The 24,529-nt window shown below is 34.3% G+C and overlaps 1 protein-coding gene across 1 annotated transcript in view; it reads left to right on the top strand.

Moving 5' to 3' along the window:
• Window positions 1-24,529, top strand: part of ABCA5 (ATP binding cassette subfamily A member 5) — a 78,601-nt gene that overhangs the window by 33,311 nt on the left and 20,761 nt on the right. Inside the window, exons 11-22 of the mRNA XM_002827759.6 lie at window positions 223-281; window positions 3,622-3,732; window positions 4,892-5,067; window positions 5,628-5,747; window positions 7,163-7,301; window positions 8,594-8,684; window positions 8,868-9,007; window positions 10,828-10,947; window positions 14,827-15,028; window positions 18,546-18,715; window positions 21,379-21,506; window positions 21,917-22,054. Coding sequence (XP_002827805.4) covers window positions 223-281; window positions 3,622-3,732; window positions 4,892-5,067; window positions 5,628-5,747; window positions 7,163-7,301; window positions 8,594-8,684; window positions 8,868-9,007; window positions 10,828-10,947; window positions 14,827-15,028; window positions 18,546-18,715; window positions 21,379-21,506; window positions 21,917-22,054 — 1,594 coding nt within the window. The remainder of the gene's footprint in view (window positions 1-222; window positions 282-3,621; window positions 3,733-4,891; window positions 5,068-5,627; window positions 5,748-7,162; window positions 7,302-8,593; window positions 8,685-8,867; window positions 9,008-10,827; window positions 10,948-14,826; window positions 15,029-18,545; window positions 18,716-21,378; window positions 21,507-21,916; window positions 22,055-24,529) is intronic.

Below are 24,529 nucleotides of genomic sequence, written 5' to 3'. Positions count from 1 at the left end.
TTTTCAACTATGTGTGGGAGTTGGCACTCCTAACCTGTGTTTTCAAGCATCAGTTGTATTTTTATTATCAACATTATTTGGTTCATTGTTTTAGTAGGAAAGTACTTTATTATTATTTTATTATGCTTATAAAATATGATAGCATTGATAAAAATATGCATGGTAAACACACATACTTATAAATTGCTTTAAATACTTAAAATATGAAACTTTATATTTCAGAATTAGTGGTATTCAGAAGACATACAGAAAGAAGGGTGAAAGTGTGGAGGCTTTGAGAAGTAAGTAGTTTTCCTAGTATTCAGGCCATAGTATTTAAAGTACAAATAGAAAAATAATTTGCATAGCTTGTGGGAAATTTAAACTTCTCTACCATGATTTTCTGTCTTGTTTTTATTTTATTTTATTTTATTTTATTTTATTTTATTTTTTTTGAGATGGAGTCTCGCTCTGTCACCCAGGTTATAGTGCAGTGGCATTCTCTTGGCTCACTGCAACCTGCGCCTCCTGGGTTCAAGTGATTCTCCTGCCTTAGCTTCCTGAGTAGCTGGGATTACAGGTGTACGCCACCATGCCCAGCTAATTTTTGTATTTTTTGGAGATGGGGTTTCACCATGTTGGCCAGGCTGGTCTCAAACTCCTGACCTCAGGTGATTCGCCTGCCTCAGCCTCCCAAAGTGCTGGAATTACAGGCATGAGCCACTGCGCCCGGCCTCTGTCTTGCTTTTTGAGATACTTTCATTTATGTGATTAATATTCAAAATAAAGCTAACAACATGAAATTTGTAAAAGTAAAATGTAATATCTATTAAAATGAAAAATACTCAATTATTTGAATAAGGCTATGTCCTTGTTTCATTTTATTATTTTGCATGTATATACAATACATGTTAGTTACTTTTTGAAAAATTCATTTGGCCTATCATGGGGTTTTTCAACCTCAGCACTACTGACATTTTGGTCCTGATAATTCTTTGTTGTGAAGAACTGTTCTTTACTGTAGAATGTTCAGCATTGTGTCAGTGTGTTAGTCCCCAGAACCAATAGAATACACACACACACACACACACACACACACACACAGATAAACACACACACCAGTATGATTGTAGGGTGGGGGATTAGGGGAAGTTTGTTTTAAGTAATTACTTCATGAGATCGTGGGGACTGGTAAATGTAGAAATCTGTAAGGCAGGTTGGAAACTCAGGCAAGTGTTGAAGTTTCAGTCCTGAGTTCAGAATTTGTAGACAGGCTGACAGGCTGCAAACTCATGTAGGAGTCTGTTACATTCTTGAGGCAGGACTCTTCCAAGGAACCTCAGTTTTTTCTCTTAAGGCCTTCAACTGATTGGATAAGGTTTACCATTATTATCAAGACTAATCAAGTTTAAGTCATATGATTGTAAAAGTTAATGACATCTACAGCAACATCTACATCAGTATTTGACCAAATAACGGCACCATAGCCTAGCCAGGGGGACCCATAAAATTAACCTTCACAAGCAGCATCCCTGGCTTTGATCCCCAAAGAGAGAAGGAGTTCTGGCTCAAGAATGAAACAAATTCTTGCATGAGTTTCCAGCCTGTCAGCCTATGAATTTTGGACCCGAGATGTCAACTTTAACTCTTGCCTGAGTTTTCAACCTGCCCTACAAATTTTTGGGACTTACTAGACCCCACAATCTTCTGAAGCAATTTCTTAAAATAAACCTTCCCTAATCCCCCAACCCCACACTCATACTTGCTCCATTGTGTGTGTGTGTGTATTCTATTGGTTCTGGAGACAGACTGACACACTGCCAAACATCCCTGGCATGCTGCTGAACATCCTCTCCCAGTTGTAACAACCAAAAATGTCTCCAGGCTTTACCAAATGTCTCCTAGGAGGCAAATTAATTAATTAAGAAGAAAGTAGGTATAGTGGTATATTAATAGGGTTTTAGTTTGCATTTGCCTAATAACTAATGTTATTAATCACCTTTTTATATGATTATTGGCATTTGGAGGTTTTCCTTTATGAAATGCCTATTCAAGTTCTTTTCACATTTTTGTTTCAAGACCTTTGTTAGATACAGGTATTTAAATATTTGATCTCAGTCTGAGGCTTGCCTTTTAATTCTACTGGCAGTGTCTTTTGACAAACACAAGTCTTAATTTGAATGAAGTCTAATTTATGAATCTGTTATTTTATGGTTACAGTGCTTTTCACATCTTTTTATTCAACATTGGAGATTATATATAACCTCCAATGTAAGTCATTGGAACAACTAGTTAATTATAAGTATAATTGTAATAACAATTCCAACTAATTGTTTCTAATGCAAAGAAGCAAGAGAATGAAATAAAAGGCATCCAGACTGGAAAGGATGCAGTAAAATTATTTGCAGTTTACACAATAATCTATTTTTAAAATCTTTTAGATTGACAAAAAATAATAGTGGCACTAAACAGTGCGTTTTGCAAGATGGTAAGATACATGATAAATAATGGAAAAATCAATTGTGTTTCTATATGTTACCAACGCATAATTGGAAATTAAAATTAAAAATAGCATTTAGCATCAAAAAATATGCTTACAGGTAAATAAGACAAAAATGTAAAAGACATATCCTGAAAAGTACAAAACATTGCTGAGAGAAATTAAAGAAGATTTAAATAAATAGAGAGAAATACCACGTTCATGGGGCAGAACACTTAACGTTTAGTTGTTGAGTTCCCTTTCTTATTTTAACTTAGATTATTGGCCTTAGGATCTGAGACTTTTTCCTTTTTGTTTTATATGTTAGCCTTCTTAGTCTAGTTTTTGTTGTTGTTGTTGTTTGTTTTTGTTTGTTTGTTTGTTTTTGAGACAGGGTCTCGCTCTGTCCCCGAGGCTGGAGGACAGTGGCACAGCTTTGGCTTATCATAGCCCTGACTTCCCAGGCTCAGGTGATTCTCCCACCTCAGCCTCCCGAGTAACTGGGACTGCAGGTGCCACTGTGCCCAGCTAATTTTTGTATTTTTTGTAGAGACAGGGTTTCGCCATGTTGCCCAGGCTAGTCTCGAACTCCTGGGCCCAAGTGATCCTCCCGCCTCACCCTCCCAAAGTGTTGGGATTACAGGCATGAGCCACTGTGCCTGGCCAGCCTGGTTTTTTGATAAGCCATTCCTGCTTCATAATTTCAGGTCCCCATCTCCTGTCTTCCTTCATTCCTTTACATATCCATTCAGTGATAATTGCTTCACTAAATCTAACCTTTCAAGCCATTTCTATACTATTGGTTAATTTCTTGTTTTTTTTTGCAAGTTTATTTAAATGCCTATAAATATCCTTGGGAACAAATTTTTGTTTAATTCCATTGGTAATTCCCAAAAATTGGGACACAGAAAATTCCCAAATATTTTGTATACTCCTAAATCTTACTGTATGAACAAATAAAGTTTATTTTTATTTACTTTCGTTACTGTTTATATCATTGACTGTAACAAAGAAGCTATTTTACCTGCTATCAAATATGCTGGTAACTTTAAATATGTATTTATAGATATAGTGCCTTGAAGATTGCTCAAATATTATGAATTATCATGCATAGCTGAACAGACATAAAAATTACTTTTGAGTCTTCTTTTTTCCTGAACTAGATTTGTCGTTTGACATATATGAGGGTCAGATTACTGCCTTACTTGGCCACAGTGGAACAGGAAAGAGTACATTGATAAATATTCTTTGTGGACTCTGCCCACCTTCTGATGGTGAGTTTTCTGTCTTAAAGAAAATAAAACTTCATTATATATATTCTTTAAATGTATATTGAATAATTTTTGTCGATGGGACCAACTTTCATATCTGTAAAGGTGTTTTCTTTTTTTCTTGACTATACACATTTGGTTGTTTTTAGTAGAAGATAAAAATGATTCTATCATGTTTAATAAAGTAAAAAGGATCTAATTTTGTACGTATTTCTAAACATATACACACGTAGATGTGTATGTATGTGTTTTTATTCATCATTTTCAAGGAAGGATAAATGAGTAACTTACTGGAAATTAAATCAGAATTATAGACTTTGAGGTTGAGAAAATAAACACAGATATCTAAATATACAGCAATAGTTCAAAAGGAAATAATCATAAATGTTCATACTATCTTCTAAAATAGAATTTTAGAAGCATACCTCAAAAGTGTAATTTTGATATGTGATTGTTCGGTAGGTGAGAATTCATTATAGTAGCTCCATATTTTGACAGTAACCGAATAGAGTGGCAGTACATAAATATTTTACTTTACAAAAGGGCTGAATTGCATTGAATCTGAATTTCAACTCTTTAAATGTTAGTTAACTTTTAAAATTAGTTTGATTTTGTTCTTTGTCCTTAGTTGTATCACTCTTTGATGGTAGTCATATCTTACATTTGTATAAGAATTTATGATTTTTCTCATGATTCTTCATAATGTATGATTGTTTTAATAGTTCTTTAGTGGGATATATTAGTGTTCACTGTATAAAAAAGGAAAGCTGGAATTTAAAGAGATTAAGTAATTTGGCCATGACCACACAGCTGGTTAGGATAAAATTTATAGTTCTTTAATCCCTCCACTGTTACATAGTGTCTAGAAAATTGTTACTGGAATATAAGTATAAATAGTATATCAATAGATATTTATGTTTAGTGTCAAACTTTTAGTTTCTTGATTTTCCCACTATGTTATATGACCTGTAAGTGATGGAAAATGAGATTGAAATATAAGTGGATGCAGATCACCAATAATATGGAAGGGTGTGTTGTGCCTTGTAAATTAATTTTTACCTCATATGTCTGTTATAACCAAATAACTAAGTTATCAGGATACTTCAAAACATACACATTATAAAATAATTAATGTACATTTAAATTTATATTTTGCTTTTAGGGTTTGCATCTATATATGGACACAGAGTCTCAGAAATAGATGAAATGTTTGAAGCAAGAAAAATGATTGGCATTTGTCCACAATTAGATATACACTTTGATGTTTTGACAGTAGAAGAGAATTTATCAATTTTGGCTTCAATCAAAGGGATACCAGCCAACAATATAATACAAGAAGTATGCTATTCATATAGAAATCTTTACTTTTATTTTCTGTAATCAATAACCTTTTGTAATGACTTGTGCAATAAAAATATGCTTGAAAATCTAAATATAACACTTGTTCTGAGCCAGTAAACAGAAAGCTATTACAAAGAATTAGAATTTGGAGTAAATGTTTTAGTACACATAAAAGTTTGTTTCATCTGGAGGATGCTTGCCTGCCTTATTCCTCCCTTCTCTTGCTCTCATCTCCTCTACCCCTCCCACTTCCACACATACATTAAGAGCCATCACAGTGATCTCTTATTCCTTCCCTACCACCCAAGAAGGCACAAAATTAAAACCTTTCCCTCAAGAATCTTGTTACCTGTTGTTTTCATAATTATATATGAATATATGTCAAAGGCAGTTCCATGCTAAAGGATCATTTTTAAAGTTGATATTAAAATTATTTAAAAACATATGTTACTTAAATATTTAACACATTAAAACTTAAAATATTTAAAAAGTAATATTGATAATTATGTAAATGGTATGATTTTTAAAATAACATTGTTCATGCTTTACTTTTACAGGTGCAGAAGGTTTTACTAGATTTAGACATGCAGACTATCAAAGATAACCAAGCTAAAAAATTAAGTGGTGGTCAAAAAAGAAAGCTGTCATTAGGAATTGCTGTTCTTGGGAACCCAAAGGTAAATAAATATTACTTTTACAGATGAGCTTATTTTAAATTATGTCGAATTAAAAAGCAGGTTGTAGAAAGATATAATACATTATGTAAAGGTTAAGTATACATAAAATGCTGTATGTTATTATGGATATAATCATAGTAATGAGATTTTAAAACTGAAGTCAGAAAGATGTATAACTTTTTTTTAAATTTTAGTAGCTTTCAAGATACTAAAGGTTTTTGGTTACATGGATGAATTATATAGTGGTGAATTCTGAGATTTTAGTGCACCCATCTCCTGAGTACTGTACATTGTACTCAATATGTAGTTTTTTTATTCCTCACCCCCTTCCACCCTTCCCTTTCTGAGTTATAACATCTTTATGATAACTGGTTACTTTTAGGAAGGAGAATGGAAGAATAGACTTTAGTTATGACTGCCATGTTTTTTTTCTTTCTTCTTCTTCTTCTTCTTTTTTTTTTAATTTGTAGAGACGAGACCTTGCTATGTTGCCCAGGCTGGTCTTGAACTGGCCTCAAGCGATCCTCCCGCCTTTGCCTTCCAAAGTGTTGGGATTACAGGCATGAGCCACCACGCCTGGCCTCCATGTTTTATTTCTTTAAAAAATGATCTGAAGAAAATGTGGCCAAAAAATAACATTGCTGAATTGGAATGGTAGCTATAATAGTATTACTCTCTTGTTCTCTACAGTTTAAAAAATATTTGTTATAGTTAATAACAAAAGTTAAGAAATAGAACAAAATCAAAGGAGTAATTCATTTTGTCACTGTCCTGCTTTGATTTTGTATGTATTTGTTTTATGCTGTCCTCTGTCGTAGAAACAGAGAAACAACTGATGCACTACTTTACACAGGGCATCAAAACTGACAGGTGCATGCATGCAGCTAGGATGATCTCCTATTGATCCCCACCATCCTCCCATATTCCTCCTTGCTGTTGCAGCTGGGGAATGATTCTGGATCCTGGCTTTATGTTTATTAGTCTTCCTCTCAGCCCCCACCACCATGTTCTTTTTTATATTAAAATAGTCTTCAAACAAATTGCTTCCCTTGAACTACTATAAAACCATATATTCTTCTCCAAAAAAGCAAGTGTTACATCTACAAATTTAATTGTTAAGGATAATAGCAATATACTTAATGTTTTGTTTTTAGTTTATTTGTCTGACTGCTGTTATAATTTGTCTTGTATATTACAGGCAGTCTTTTAGAATTAAACCAGGGAAAATATTCACATGTCAAATTTATAATTTTAAAAATTTATGTGAACTCAATTATGAATGAAAAAATCTGATCTAATATATTTCTGATTGAAAATAATAATTTGAAATGGGGCAGTTTTTTAGTGTCCACATGCCTGTTTAATATTTAGTTTTTCTGAGGATTCCCTGCCCTTCTTCACCTCTTTTCACACAGATACTGCTGCTAGATGAACCAACAGCTGGAATAGACCCCTGTTCTCGACATATTGTATGGAATCTTTTAAAATACAGAAAAGCCAATCGGGTGACAGTGTTCAGTACTCATTTCATGGATGAAGCTGACATTCTTGCAGGTGAGATTTTTGCTTTATTTTCGAAGGCTGAGATCATGGGCCAAAAGGAAGATGGATATAGAGATGCTAATTCCTGAGGTATAAATAGAGAAGCTTTTACCTGGTGGTATGTTTCCTTCACAAAAAAAGTTTTAAAAAATCTTAAAATGATACATTTTTGTGTTGAGAATCTCTAAGACCATCCCAGGTTTAGTGATGTCCTAGAAGAACTCATATGACTCAGCACATAGTCATGCTCATGACTATGATTTGTTACAGCAAAAGGATACAAAGCAAAGTTAGCAAAGGGAAAAGGTATATGAGGCAAAGTCTCGAGGAAACCAGGTAGAAGCTTCCAAGAGTTCTCTCCCAGTGGAGTAGACAGATGTGCTTTAATTTCTTCAGCACTGAGTTGTGACAACATGTGTGAAATATCTACTTGGGAAAGTTAGTATATACTCAGTGTTCAAGATTCTTATTGGGTACTGATCACATAAACATCTTTTGCCTAGCACATACCAAAGTTCCAGATTCTCAGAAGGAAAGAAGTTGTTTAGCATAAACCACATTGTTTGTACAGTTTAGGCACTGAGCCACTCTTACCTGTTTTGAGAACAGTAGGAACCCTCCCAAATCCAAGTTCTTAACTAACAGCCAAGGGCCAACCTTGTAAGCAGGCCTTTCTAAGGATAGAAGCCTCCGACCTGCTATGTTAACTCTTTTCTGCACAATTTTATACACATAGATACATATAAAGAATCTAAGTTTAAGTCAACACGTGACTTTTAATGGCTATGACAAGATATAGAAGTTTGAAATTCTTGAGCAACTTCTGTCTGCTTATAATCTAATAAAATTGGGCAAATCATTCATGTCTTCAGCAATACCTTTGTTTTTAAAAACCCAACAAACTAACATTTGTTCTTATTACTTCTGTTGATTTTTGGAGTTGTTTCTACATTTGGTTATAAAGGAAATTGTGAAAGTGCTTGTATTGGTAAGCCTTTTAGGAAAAATCAGATATTTGGAATAACATATGGCAAGTGGACTCTAGAGTCAGACTCCTTGAGTAGAGTTCCTGGCTTTGTTACTTAACAGCTGTATGAAACATGTATAAGGAATGTATTTTCTTTTTGCCTTAGTATTCATATCTGAAAAATAGTTGATGATAGTCTAGTACTATCCTCATAAGATTGTTGTGATGATTAATGATATAATGTGGATGACTCTCATATGAGAAACCATAAAATATAAATGCCAATTATTAATGCTGTTGATACTTTAGAAATTGAAATGTAAATATTTATCTGCAGATAGGAAAGCTGTGATATCACAAGGAATGCTGAAATGTGTTGGTTCTTCAATGTTCCTCAAAAGTAAATGGGGGATTGGCTACCGCCTGAGGTATCATTCATTTTTATTCACATTATTCTATATTATACTCTTGCTATACTGTTATTATTTTGGAGGCTTGCTGTTATATGCTTTGACCATCATTTATGGTACTAAATTTAATTTAAAGCTTTCATAATTTACTTTTGGCTATTTATTGTATAATCATTAATTATTATTTTTGGTATTCTCTAGCATGTACATAGACAAATATTGTGCCACAGAATCTCTTTCTTCACTGGTTAAACAACATATACCTGGAGCTACTTTATTACAACAGAATGACCAACAACTTGTGTATAGCTTGCCTTTCAAGGACATGGACAAATTTTCAGGTATTACTTTAACTCTCTTGGTGTTTGAACTGGGTTCTTATGTTGAGAATAGGTTTCATTGATTTCCTTTTTGTTTCCTTCTCCATGTAGTATTGCCATGCTCCCAGGTGGCCAGAGTTAATATTCTGTTTCTGCTTTATTTTGTTTTTGAAAGCCAGAAAGAATACAGCTTTTTTTTTTTTACAAACACCATGCAAGAAACTGTAACTAATATATTAAATACTTAAGAAAATGTTAAAAAATGTAAAAATAATTGTGTTTACTTTTTGTCAAGAAAAAAAAGAAATTGCTTCTAGGCCTCCTGAGAGTAAGACATATATGTATATAGTTTATATACATTCTCAGGGTCTTTTATAGTTTCATGATTTCATAATGAATTATATGATAAATCCTTGAATTCTTTTAATTGAGGCATTATTTTTTAACTTTTTAATGAGGAACTCAAACTCAGTCTCCTTCCTCTGTTTAGGAATTGCTTGATAGACAAAAGGATGTTATTGATGTAAGTACATTGTGCAGAATTTTCATAGCATTTATCTCATAATCAGAAAAATACTTGTTTTTTTTTTAAAAAAGAAATCACAAATTAAGTGGACTGAAGTACACTTGCCAACTTAATGCACTCTGCCTATCATCCTATCTACTTATACCCACCTATCTCCTATTCTTTAGTAACATTTATCTGTGCTTATTTTCTACCAGATGCTGGTCTGTGCCTTTTGCAATTATTAGTTTATTTCATTATCCCCATATTTCAAGAAATACATGAGATAAATACTATTATTGCTTTCATTTTACAAATGAAGAAACTGAGACATAAAAAGATTTAAGGAACTTGCCCAAGGTAACACAGGTAGAAAGTGGTGGGAGCTGAGTTCTGAACCCAGGCAAATCAGTTCCAGAACTCATGGTTTTCACCACCATACTTTGTTGACTCTTATATTTCTTTGATAAATTGTCATGGTATTTCACTGGATTTCACAGTGTCTTCTGGGATTTCCTGTAGGATGGACCATAAGACCTCTTAAGGGAATTCATAATGTCAGCACTTTTTCTAATAATACCAAAATGTTATTTGCCTTATTGACCCTCAGCTTCTCATGATTATACAGTGTTTTCCAGAGACTGCATAATGTGTGCTATCACAACAGATTGAATGCAGAAACAAATATGAGAATCCATCTGTCTTCTGTTAAGACAGACATTAAAGAGATTTGCAGAAATATAATACAATATTCTCTTCTCATTATTTTTGTTTTAAAAGATGCAGTTTTTAAAAACAAAATTGTGTTAACCTGTAATAGGTTTATTTTTTATTATTTTTTAAAAGATGAATAAGTATTTAAATGATTTCTGTATATTTTCTAATATACATATTTATTTTATTGTTCAATATAGTAACATTCTCAGTTTTAATTTCAAATACTGTAAAATTTTTGTTAGTTTATAATATGATATAGATATAATATGGTAATAGATATGATAACAGATATAGTCCCATAAATAAAATTTCTTTGAGGTCCTTAATTTATAAGAACGTTAAGCCTGTTACTTAGGCTGGAATTCAGTGCCACGATCACAGCTCACTGCAACCTCAAACTCCTGGGCTCAAGTGATCCTCCCACCTGAGTCTCCTGAGTAGCTAAGACTGCAGGCTTGCATCAGTATGTATGCGTAGCTAATTTATTTTTATTTTTTGTAGGGATGGGTCATGATATGTTACACAGGCTGTTCATGAACTTATTTTTAAAGGATATTTTACAATAATTTATGATAATATGCTTAAAGATATACTATTCTTTCATTTTTTTTTCTTTTAGGTTTGTTTTCTGCCCTAGACAGTCATTCAAATTTGGGTGTCATTTCTTATGGTGTTTCCATGACAACTTTGGAAGACGTATTTTTAAAGCTAGAAGTTGAAGCAGAAATTGACCAAGCAGGTAAAAACAGAACTAACAAAACATTTTAGGCAATGAATCAGACAGATGGTGAATAAGACGAAAATTATATAAATGTGAATTTTATATTTTTTTTGGAAGAAAGGGTAGAAATAAACAAGTAAATAAGTAATGAGATACTTACTGATAGTGATAGGAGTTATGCAGGAAATAATGGGGTGGTCTTAGAAGGCAGCAAACTTAGATTATATAATCAGGAAGGACTTTGTTGAGATGATACTTGACCTGAGGCCTGTACAACAAGAAAAATCAAGTAGGTGAAGATTTAAGGGCAGAAATTTTCAGATAAAGAACTGCAACTGCAAAAGTATTAACTGAGGAATGAGTTGGATGTCTTTGAGGGATTTAAAAAAAGGCTACCATGGCCGGAGCCAGGTGAAGCTATTACACAGCAAAGTCAGGAGGATACTCAAAGGGATAGATCATGTTTTGCCTTTGAACATCTGGAAACAATTTCATTTGTTTTCTTATTGTAATGTGAAGCTATCAGAGAGTTTTAAAGCAAATAGGTACCATGATCTGATTTGAATTTTTAAAAAACACGTTCTGGTTATTGAATGATGAGAGTATTATAAAGGAAGTGTGGAAGTAGGAAGACCAGTTAGGAAACTGTTATAGTTAATACTATCTTGAACTAGGGTGTCAGTGAAAATAGGGAGGCCGGGCGCAGTGGCTCATGCCTATAATCCCAGCACTTTGGGAGGCCAAGGCAGGGAGATCGCTTGAGCCCAGGAGTTCCAGACCAGCTTTGGCAACATGGCAAAACCTTGTCACTACAAAAAACACAAAAATTAGCCAGGTATGGTAGTGTGTGCCTGTAGTCCCAACTACTCTAGAGGCTGAGGTGGGAGAATCACCTGAGCCCAGGAGGTCAAGGCTGCAGTGAGCCATGATTGCAACACTGCACTCCAGCCTGGGCATCAGAAAGAGACCCTGTTTCAAAAAAAAAAAAAAAAAGAATAGGGAAAGAACAGATATTTGGGTTATACTGGTGGTAGTGGTGATGAGTTGCTGATAGAGTGTTAGAGGCTCAGGAGAGGGTGGAATGAAAAATAATTCCTAAGCTTTTGGCTTGATAACTGGGACTGAGATTGCCATTTCCTGAAAATAGGGAAAGAATAGGTTTGTGGAAAGAAGGAACGCAGGCTCGAGTTTTTTCCTTTTTTTTTTTTTTGTTTTTTTGAGACGGAGTCTTGCTCTGTCACCAGGCTGGAGTGCAGTGGCGCAATCCCGGCTCACTGCAACCTCCGCCTCCCAAGTCTGAGTGATTCTCCTGCCTCAGCCTCCCAAGTAGCTGGGATTACAGGCACCCACCACCATGCCCAGCTAATTGTTGTATTTTTTAGTAGAGACAGGGTTTTGCCATGTTGGCCAGGCTGGCCTCGAACTGACCTCAGGTGATCCGCCCACCTTGGCCTCCCAAAGTGCTAGGATTACAGGTGTAAGCCACTGCACCTGACCCAGGCATGAATTTTGAGTATATTGTTTGAGATGCATCTGGAGCTAAATGAAGATGTTAGGGCTGAAGGTATAGATTTGGAAGTTACTCACAGGTAGATGGTGCTATGGAATTGGATGAAATCTCTTAGTTGGGTAAGGAGTATAGATAAGAATTGAGGGGCAAGCCTCCTGGGTGAGCAGTGGAGAAGGAGCCAAAAGGGCTGACCGTGAATGAGCAATTATTACTCTACTTTTTCATGAAAGAGTGGAAATGGAAAAACTTAGAAAAATGGTGTTTAGGAAAGAGGAAGTGGTCAGTTATTTGTCAATTGCTGTGAAGAATAAGATGAGGACAAAAAAGGTAGTTTTGGTAACATAGAGGACGGTGAGGGATTTGGTAGAGTGTAAGAGTGGTGATCTTGACAGATCAATTTCATGATGCAGTAAGGAGCAAGGTGGATCTGTTTAGTTTATGGTAAGAACATGAGTTGAGGAAACTTTCTTATGATCGAAGGTTAGCAAAATGTTTGTAGTGGCAGATGAGGAGAGCAAAGGAAACCAGGATGTTAGTTCACATCCTGTTAAAAGAGTTGAGATGCTGCAAATACACATTTTGCATGAATGCCAAGTGGGTGATGATTAAAATCATTGTGATACCAAAGTCAAGAATCTAGCTGAATATATCATCATGAAGTAAACTTACATTATATTATGCTAAAATAAATCTGGAACTTAAAGAAATAATATTACTAGAATTTAATTATTCATGGTTTGGTGGTCAGATTTTAAAAGATTGGCCTTATTGTGTGGCAACAATAATTTGTCAGCATCGCTAACTGTAAAGTTGCTCCTGTAGTCCTACATTTATGATACCAGATGCTCACTTTCAAATGCAGTGAGGAGAAGCCATATATTTTTGAGTTTTTAATTTTTCTTTTGTTATTATGTCTGTATCAAAGAAGATTTATCTGAAAACTAATGTATGTGATTTTGTAGTTTCTCCTTCTTTTGTAATTTTTAAATGATTAAGTGGGCATTCTGCTTTTAGTTCACCCTCACAAATTGTGGAAGAATCCACAATAAAACTTTTATATTGAAAATGTGTGGCCTTAATGGAATTAAATAACTAAAAAAAGAAGTAAGTCTCCCAAATTTGTTTTAATACCATGAGTACTAGTATACTGAACCACTACATAAGATTAATAGTATATAATCTTATTTCTTTTTATATTATTATCTAAATTAAAAAATACATGTATTGGCCCAAAAGTTATAATGTTCTTCCTAAAGTTATCTCTAACTAGTACATTCTCTTTAATATTTGCATTAACTGTCAATATTTTTCTGCATCGAAAGTTCTGAATGTCTGTTTTTGAGTTTAAAATAAACCTCAATTGTGTAGTATTTTATTCTTGCCATTAAATAAATATATGTTTATGGTTTAATTGGTAGAATTTTAGCATAAAGTACGTAAATAAATTTTTATTCCAAATACATTTGGAATGTTTAACTGTAATTTAAATGAATATTAAATATTAATATGAAATCTGAATGACATACCTTATTCACACTACTGAATTTGTTATACCTTTTAAGTGTTGTGCTAATAATCTGTATGATCACACTGTCATTGATCATGTACAACCTCAGTAATCCCAGGAAATTATATTGAAGTAGGCATTTGGCTCTTAAACCTTCCAAAGACTAAAGATGAAGTTGAAGGGCAGAATTTGGCTGATAACTGAGCCTGAGGCTAAATTTTAATTGAGAAGTAATGTAAAGCCAGGAGAGGACTCTCAAACATGGAGATAAGAGAGAAGTCTCGTGTATGATCAGGACATAATGCTAGGTTGTAGTCAGAGAGGAAAAGTTCACATAAAAGTTGGATATTATACAGATACAGAGATAATAAGATCTTAAATATGGACATGCATCCAGTTTGATTTTGAACTAGTGGAATTATACCATGTGTCTCCTTTGCATCTGTCCTCTTTCACTCAAAATTACATTTTTGAAGTTCAACCATGTTGTTATGGGTACAGTAGTTTGTTCATTTTCATTGGTTCACACTATTCTGTTATATTCATATGTCACAAGTATTCATTCATTCACCTGTCAATGGGCATTTGGGTTCTTTCCAGGGTATGGGTATTCTAGATAGGGCTCTACTAAGAATGTTCTTGTACTTGTGTTTTGGTGAAACCTATATTCTTATCTCTGTTGGGTTTATACCTGTTGGGGATCTCTTGGGTCATAAGATATACATATGTTCAGCTTTAATAGATACTGCCAGAATATACGAGAGTTCCATTTGTTCCACATAACTGCCAGACCTATGCTTCTTTAAATTTTCCTGCTTCAGAAAGATTGTATCTTTTTTTAATGAATATACTGAAATGTTTGTTTTGTTTTGGCAAATAGATTATAGTGTATTTACTCAGCAGCCACTGGAGGAAGAAATGGATTCAAAATCTTTTGATGAAATGGAACAGAGCTTACTTATTCTTTCTGAAACAACGGCTTCTCTAGTGAGCACCATGAGCCTTTGGAAACAACAGATGTATACAATAGCAAAGTTTCATTTCTTTACCTTGAAACGTGAAAGTAAATCAGTGAGATCAGTGTAAGTATAATTATCACGCTTATACCTGATGGATTGCTTTTTAAGGATACACATTGGTTTTACCATCTTAATTTTTAAGATGTTAACATATGTAAATAATTTATATAGTTTTGAAAGATTACCACTGTAATTTCACAATGTTAGAGAAAAAATTACAATAATTTCATCAAATACCCTGTCTTACACTTTTTAAACTAGCATTTATTGTGTCATCTATAAAGTGAAGAAATAACAAATATTCCCTAATTGTATAATTTTTGAATTACTGCCATTGTATCTTTTTCTTTCTTTCATCTGGGAGCACAGATTCAAGTTTCCTTGAATATATTAATACACTCCCCATTGTATCTTAAATTTTGTTTTGCGTTTCTATTTTTTCACTATTTTTTGCATCTGTTAGTTAGTTTTTATAACTACTTTTTGTAAATAGCAGGAAAAATGAATTTTACCTCTATTTATCCTACGAGGAAACCGAAAAATAAAGAAGGCCATATAGCTAGTAGATCTGGGATCAAAATGACATCTTCTCAAGTTAGCTTTAGCCTTTCTCAGTTAGGTTCTCCTAGGGTAATAGGAACTGAATAATTTGAAAATAACATTAACCACTTTCATATACCACACACCTATCTTGTTAAGTCCAAAATGGCAGTAGTAATAAGGCTTACTCATTAAGAATAAGAATATTGTTATATGTTTGGAATATGCTAAATTTATATGCTCTTCTTTGACCAAATTCGGTGTCAAACAAATGTCAATCATGTATCTGATTTATTTCTGGGTCGGCATTACTGAAAGAAAAATGTTTATTTAAATCAGCATATTTAATGTATTTTATTTTATTTTATTTTGTTTTTTATACTTTAAGTTCTGGGATATATGTGCAGAACTTGCAGGTTTGTTACATAGGTATACATGTGCCATGGTGGTTTGCTACACTCATCAATCTATCATCTACGTTAGGTATTTATCCTAATCCTATCCTTCCCCTAGTCCCCACCCGCTAACAGGCCCCGGTGTGTGATGTTCCCCTCCTTGTGTCCATGTGTTCTCATTGTTCAGCTTCCACTTATGAGTGAGAACATGTGGTGTTTGGTTTTCTGTTCCTGTGTTAGTTTGCTGAGAATGATGGTTTCCAGCTTCATCCATGTCCCTTCAAAGGACATGAACTCATCCTTTTTTATGGCTGCATAGTATTCCATGGTGTATATGTGCCACATTTTCTAAACACCACTCTCATAAAATACACTCAGAAAAATAATTAAAATACCAGCTGGGCTCAGTGGCTCATGCTTGTAATCCCAGCACTTTGGGAGGCCAAGGCAGGCAGATCACGAGGTCAGGAGATCAAGACCATCCTGGCCAACATGGTGAAACTCCATCTCTACTAAAAATATAAAAAAATTAGCTGGGTGTGGTGGTGTGCACCTGTAGTCCCAGCTACTCAGGAGGCTGAGGCAGGAGAATTGCTTGAACTCGGGAGGCAGAGGTTGCAGCGAGCCAAGATTGTTCTGCTGCACTCCAGCCTGGCGACAGAGCGAGACTCCGTCCCCCCCACCGCAAAAAAAAATTAAAATACCTTAGTCAGCTTTGACTGCCATGACAAAATACCATTTACTGGGTGACTTAAACAGAATATTATTTTCTCACAATTCTGATGGCTGCAGGTCTGAGATCAGAGTGCCAGCATGGTGAGGGCTGTCTTCCTGGCTTGCAGAAGACCACCATCTCACTGTGTGCTTATATGACCTCTTTGTGTACACTGGCATGCACCCTCTGGTGTCTCTTTTTATAAATGTACTAATCCCATCACGGGACCCCACCCTCATGATGCCATCTGATGCAGATTACCTTTCCGAAGTCCCATTTCCAGACACCATCATGTGAGAGTTAGGGCTTCAACATACAAATTTGGGGAGGCACAAACATTCAATCCATAACCAAATGTGTTCCATGGTCAAATACATTTAGAAAATATTACTCTTATATTCCCTATATTAAAGAGTTATTCATTAGCATAGAAAAACACATGAGATGTTCTATGGTAAAGAAATTCCTTCAACTTTGTTTAACCTCATGTTTCCAAATGTTATTTAATTGTGAATATTTTTTAACCTAAATCACTTCTTAACTTATTATGGAACTGGATCAATGCCATATGCTTTTGAAATCTTAGATATAACAATTTAAGAATTTTTTTAAAAAATTATGGGGTATGTGAAATTTATAAATTGCTAAAGTATGATGATCTAAGTTCTCCAACCACTTGTTAGGACATTTATTACATGTGGTATAGAGATATTTTATCAGATAAGTAGCTGCTCTCCAGATAAAAGGGCATTGTAGTATACCTTGCTTTGCCTCCTGAGAGCAGCAATGGCAATTAATATGATAAAATTGCAATTAGGATGAGATTTCAAAGATATCAGCCATTCAGAGTTTAATTGTATTTTTATTTGCTTCTCTATATCTAAAATATTTTTGTGTTATGTGAAAAGTAAATGGGGCCGGGTGTGGTGTCTCACACCTGAAATCCCAGCACTTTGGAAGGCTGCGGCAGGTGGATCACTTGAGGCCAGGAGTTTGAGACCAGTCTGGCGAACATGGCAAAACCCTGTCTCTACTAAAAATACAAAAATTAGCTGGGTACAGTGGCACATGCCAGTCGTCCCACCTGCTTGGGAGGCTGAGGCATGACAGTTGTTTGAACCTGGGAGGCAGAGGTTGCAGTGAGCCAAGATCACAGCACTCCAGCCTGGGTGACAGAGCAAGACTCCATCTCAAAAAAAAAAAAAAAAAAAGTAAATGGTTAAGATAGAGACAGGACAGAAAGTAATTCCTTCAGGAGTAGAGACAAATATTTGAGACATGATGTCTTGTGCTTTAACAGTTATAACTACGTGTTTACATACTCTTATGAAAATTTAAGGGCATCACTGATCTAAAATATACTTTTATAACTTTTAATTTTGTAACTTTTAATTATTGGCTTTCTCTCCAGTATTGTCATAAGATCATTTTGGGGAATACGATTTCTTATTTTTTTTTTCAGTTTTTTTCTTTGTTTTTTTTTTCAGTGATTATCCTTTAACTGTCTAGAGTTTAAATCTATACCAATGTAGGCTGGGCGAGGTGGCTCACACCTGTAATCCCAGCGCTTTGGGAGGCTGAGGCAGGCAAGCTCCTTGTTTGAGCTCAGGAGTTTGAGACCAGCCTTGGCAACATGGCGAAACCCCATGTCTACAAAAAAATAACAAAAATTAGTTGTGTATGGTGGCATGTGCCTGTAGTCCCAGCTATTCGGGAGGCTGAGGGGAAAAGATTGCTTGAACCAGGAGGTGGAGGTTACAGTGAGCTGAGATCACACCATTACACTCCAGCCTGGGTGACAGAACCAGACCCTGTCTCAAATAAAAACAAAAAAAAGTCCATATCAATGTGAAGGGAGAGTTTTAATTGATTTTTGTATTAATGTACCTTTGTACCCTGAGCTGTGTTTTTTTTTTTTTTTTCTTTTCAGGTTGCTTCTGCTTTTAATTTTTTTCACAGTTCAGATTTTTATGTTTTTGGTGCATCACTCTTTTAAAAATGCTGTGGTTCCCATCAAACTTGTTCCAGACTTATATTTTCTAAAACCTGGAGACAAACCTCATAAATACAAAACAAGTCTGCTTCTTCAAAATTCTACTGGTGAGAACGTGTGAAGGTCTGTGAATGAGTGCTGGCATGGAGCATGGGGTTGAGGGGTGGATAAAGGTCTGGATTTTAAAAATATATTTAAGGTAAAGGCATGGTCTGTCTGCATGAAATCTAAATTATAGTTCAATACTTATTGATGCTGAAGAATATATTACAGTAAATTTTGGTTTACAAATAAATGACAGTTTTGGCCAGGTGCGATGGCTCACACCTGTAATCCCAGCACTTTGGGAGGCCAAAGCGGGTGGATCACCTGAGGTCCGGAGATTGAGACCATCCTGGCTAACACGGTGAAACCCCGTCTCTACTAAAAATATAAAAATTAGCCAGGCATGGTGGCACGCGTCTGTAGTCCCAGGTACTCGGGAGGCTGAGGCAGGAGAATCGCTGGAACCCGGGAGGCGGAGGTTACAGTGAGCCAAGATTGCACCACTGCATTCCAGTCTGGGCAACAGAGGGAGACTCTGCCTCTAAATAAATAAATAAATAAATAAATAAATAAATAAATAAGTAAATAGTTTAAAAAATAATTTATACTTTGTATAATAGTAGAATTTCCTTTTTTAATAATAACGTTATTCTTGCCAGCATGTTTTATGCTGATAAGCCCATGATGAGCAAAATATACTTCAAAAGTTGAAAAACCCTCTTTACAAAGAGTTGTAGTACATAATATTTATACAGGTATGTGTCTGCATAGAAGTGTTTAATTCTTCAAGGACAGTCTGAAGAATTAGTTAAAACTAAGAAAAATAAGACTTAAATATAAATATCTCTAATTGAATATATTAGATTTGTAATGGATATTTTTGACTTTGCTATTAGTATTCTTACCATGTAGTTATCAAATATGAAAAAAATTTAAACATACAGACTTGAGCAAAGCTCAAAACAAAAAACTGACATAGTGTTCTGATTTTCAAAATATTAAAAGCTAATACAAACTTTATTCATATGTAATCAGTTGTTTCTATAACATCTCCTATTCTATAGCAAACTCTTTGGGGTTTAACCTTTCTAACGCTTCACCTACATTCTAGTATCATTCCTTTTTGATTCACTAACTAATTCAAAAAAGACTTTGCCCAGTATTAAAATAATAAGCATGGCTAGGAATGATTATAAATTAGTATCAAAATAATCACTGTTAAAATCTGGTGCTTGTTATATTACATAACCTTTATTCTTTCTGGTAAAGATGCATTTATTGATGGATAAATGAGAGAACATGGAAAATTACTTGGAGCATGGAAAATTAATGGAAAATTACTCGAATGGAAAATGTTAGATTTTGCAATTTTTTTTCTCTCATTAGGAAATTTCATTATGAATTCTCGTTTTGGTTTTAAAATACATTTTATATTGCTAATATATAATCCTTACACTGTGATAATCTTGACGTTTTTTATATGTGTCCAGGGAATTATACATGTATCTCAAATATTTCTTTTTTTTTTAAAGGACCTTGGCTTCAAATCAAATCTTTTTGCTTTGAGTTAATTCTCATTGATCTGCAGAAATTCTAGTATTTTCAGTTTGTCTCTTAATTTTTTATTATTCTTAGAGTTGCTTGCTTATGCATGCCATATTTTCCTAAGGCTTGCATGTGTTCCAAAATAAAACCACTTTTTTTGAACCACTGGCCTCTGTGTGTATATATATTGGGTGGTATCTTACCCACCTTGCAGAGCTTTTTGTATCTCTTGTGCTGTGGTTCCTTCACTTATAATGTGTCTCTCTTCTCAGGGTACATAGCTGTTCTTGCAAGTTAGGGATAAGAGATCAGTTAAGGTACTAGGTTGTGAGTAAAGTAGTGTCACCATTCTCTATGACACTGAGATTTAGTGCTGTGTCTGATCCACCCTGTCATACTATTCAGTTACTAGTAATATTTTGCTTTGTTTGATTTAAATTTCTCTCTAAAGTCACATTTGTCCTTCCCTGAATCCTGATTTTTGTTATGATGGAGGGGAAACTGCATCTATTCCGTAGACATGTTGGTATAGATTTAAATCCCCACAGGATTTAAAATCTTACTGTTGGCTCCAGGTACTTTAGAGAATGTAGATAGAGACGTGATTATGTTTTTGAATATTTTAAGGTAGTTAAGGCAATTGACATGTCTGCCCAGAGCCTACAAAAAATCCTCTAGGGAGTGATGTTACCACACCTATACCTTTCTGAGCTTAGCAGGTTATCTTGTTACCTAAAATTGTCAGATAGATTTTTATTCTTATTATTTAACCAAATTTCATGTATTATAGGTTAACTTTTCAACGTTAATAATAGTTGTAGCAGCAGCAGCGGCAGCTAAAATATGCACAGTTACTATGTGTCAGGTTCTAAACTCTGTGTATATATTCATTTAATTCTTATGATCACTTTACCTGTAAGGCAGATATACTTATTTTACCCACTTTACAAAAGAGGGAACTTAAGGTCCAGAGCATCTAGGTAACTTGCTTGAAGGACGAATAGTTTAATGTTACAACTCAACTTTAAAACCAGGCTGACTGGCTTCAGAGCCAATGTACTTACTTGCGTATTTGCTAATGAAAATAACATATTTCTCTAAAAATAGAATTATCTTCCCAATGTTACTAAAAGCCTCACTTAAACTCATTCTTTATTATTTGCTTATTTTCTAACACCAGACTCAGATATCGGTGATCTTATTAGCTTTTTCACAAGCCAGAACATAATGGTGACGATGATTAATGACAGTGACTATGTATCCATGGCTCCCCATAGTGCGGCTTTAAATGTGATGCATTCAGGAAAGGTAAGATGAATGCAGTGAATGAATATCCATTTGGGAGTTATGCAAGGTTAAAACATTTCTTCTAAAATTAATTATTTGTTGATTTTACCTTATGAGTTAGAAATTAGATTTTACTTTTGGAAATAACTAGCTGTCTTTATTTATGATATATTTCATTCCTTCACAGATGACCAATATATAAAGTTACAGAAATTTAGTTTTTTAAAAAATTATATGCTTGTTTAAAATATTAAAATGTCTGTACATTCCAAACCAGATTGTCTTTATCTATCATTAGGTATTATTTCTGTGAGTTGTTGAAGCAGTTTTTCAGTATGAGAATTAGCTTTGTTGGTGAGAAAAGCTTGGTACATAGCAATAATATATCTGCTTATATACAGTATGTAATAAGTGTCTTTTTTTAATTGTAGGACTATGTTTTTGCAGCTGTTTTCAACAGTACTATGGTTTATTCTTTACCTATATTAGTGAATATCATTAGTAACTACTATCTTTATCATTTAAATGTGACTGAAACCATCCAGATCTGGAGTACCCCATTCTTTCAAGTAAGCCAATGTATATACAGTTAAATTTCCATATGCATGTCATATATATAATAACCATTAAAAACCAAGCAAAAACAACAAAATATGTAGAAATTTATCTTGTGAGATCTCTTAGACTTCTTAAAACTCAAGCGAGAAATGGTTTACATTAAGGTTTAGGATTCCCCAGTATAAATATGTTTCAGGGTAAAGGAGATTCTGCTTTGGTATTGATATTTGTATAAGGAATAAGTGTGTTCTATATTGATCATAGAATAAAATATAAGATAATTTTTAAATGAATATTTTTTACCTGACATCCAGATATTGGGGTATTGAAAAAAACTTGAGAAGTCACCCAGGCAACCATTTTTCCTCTAGATAGAACTGTTGGATTGTACATATCAGAATCAAGATTACAGAAAAGTATTCAACATTTTTGTCTTAATCCTTTTGATTTTCATATGCTAAAAAATAAATGGACAAATATCTGTATCAATATTTTCTATCTTCTCTTTTCATACTTTTAAAAACAGCTTCATTGAAATATAATGCCCAATCAACCTGACCATTATTTAAAGTATACACTTCAGTGTGTCTTTTATTATGCTCATAGAGTTGTGCAGTCATCACTACAGTCAGTTTTAAATATGCCATCACCCCCCTCCAAAAAAAAATAACCCTTATGCTCATTAGTAATCACTCATTTCGTCTCATACCCACTCCCAACCCTAGGCAACCACTAATGTACTTTCTGTATCTATGGATTTCCTTATTTTAGACATTTTATATAAATGGAATCATCCAGTATGTAGTCTTTTTTGTCTGCTTTCTTGTACTTAGCATACTGCTTTGAAGATTCATCTGTGTTGTAACACGTATCAGTGCTTCATTTATTTTTACTACCAAATCATATTTCATTGTGTGGAATGTATGGAATGTTTATGTGAAATACCACATTCTATTTATCCGTTCATCAGTTGATGGCATTTGGGTTATTTCCACCTTTTGGCTATTATGAGAAATGCTATGAATATTTGAGTACAAGATTTTGTATGCGCATATGTTTTTATTTCTCTTGGATATATAACTAGGAGTGGAATTGCTAGATCATCTAGTAACTCTATGTTTAACACTTGAAGAACTGCCAAACTGCTTTCCAAAATGGTTGCATCATTTTCCATTTCCAGCAGCAGTATCTGTGGAGAGGTATCTCATATTATAGAATATTTCAAACCTACAGAAAACGAACCACCTACTATCCAAATATTTCAAATGTTAATATTGCATAATATTTGTTTTTAATAAAACTTTAAAGACACAGGTGAAAACTCATGTTACCCCTCTCCAATCTTGTTTCCTTCTCTCCTCCGTAGAAGTAACCACAATTCACAATTTCACAATTTATAGTTCCCATACATGTTTTTTTTATGTTACTACATATGTCTGTATCCATGACTATTACACAAGATTTTACAACTTACAGTTTTCAGCAACACTGACATATACTCATACTATATTTTGAAAGAAATACATGGGAGTTTTTAAAGCTAACTATTCATATATATATAGTCATATTAATATTTCAAATTTGTTTCTTCCTTCATTAGATTCTGTATGATTGGATCCAACTGTAGTCTCATTCATTTCCACTTCTTGCACTACTAGTCTACATATTTGTGGGTTCTTTCTGGGCCTCCACTGTCATATTACCAGAGTTTCAGACAAATTCTGTAATGTCATATGACCTGAACTTTGGAATTGACTTTATTGCTAAATAGGAAAACTCAGAAGGCTAGGTTTCAACAGGACAGTGATGTACTCTGTCTCTATGTCATCCCATGGAGGTTTGTGCCAGTGTGAGGGTATCTGCTAGGCACTGTGGATTCTATTCCAGTGCAGAGTACCTTCTCTGTCCCATGGGTCCATATTCTTATAGACCAAGGGGAGGAAACTGACCTTGGTGAGGGTGGATGATAATATAGTATCCTTGGACCTGGGTAATCTGCATTTGAAGTGCTAGCTGTTTATTGATTGGGGAAGTTAGCTGACTGCACCACCTGGATCCCTGGGGAAGCTAACGACATTGGGGCCTGTGGGAGTTAAGTCCTCTTCTGCTTCGGAGAAGAAGTTCTAGTTGCATAGGAAGCTGAGCTTGAATATAGCTTTTCCCAATTAAAAAGACAATAAAGAGCAACAAATATCATTCTTAGATATTTATTATTATTGCATAGGACCACTATGGTGGACATACTAACTGCTTTTCAAATACATCATTCATTTTTATTAAATTGCGAAGCTTAATTTATATGCCTGATTATTCTGTGTTGTAGACAGGAAAATGAAAGTAAAATGATTTGCTTAGGATCAGATAGTTATTAATAAGTGGCAGAGTTGGTAATATTGTCCACCACCACCTGTTAATACATCTGCCACTCATTCTTTCATGTAGACTATGCCTGGGTTAGATATTCTAATATGTTCTTTCTGAGGTTT

This window comes from Pongo abelii, chromosome 19, assembly GCF_028885655.2.
Source record: "Pongo abelii isolate AG06213 chromosome 19, NHGRI_mPonAbe1-v2.0_pri, whole genome shotgun sequence".
NCBI lineage: Eukaryota > Metazoa > Chordata > Mammalia > Primates > Hominidae > Pongo > Pongo abelii.
The sequence above is the reverse complement of the archived record's forward strand: the minus strand, read 5'-3'. Positions and strand labels throughout refer to the sequence as shown.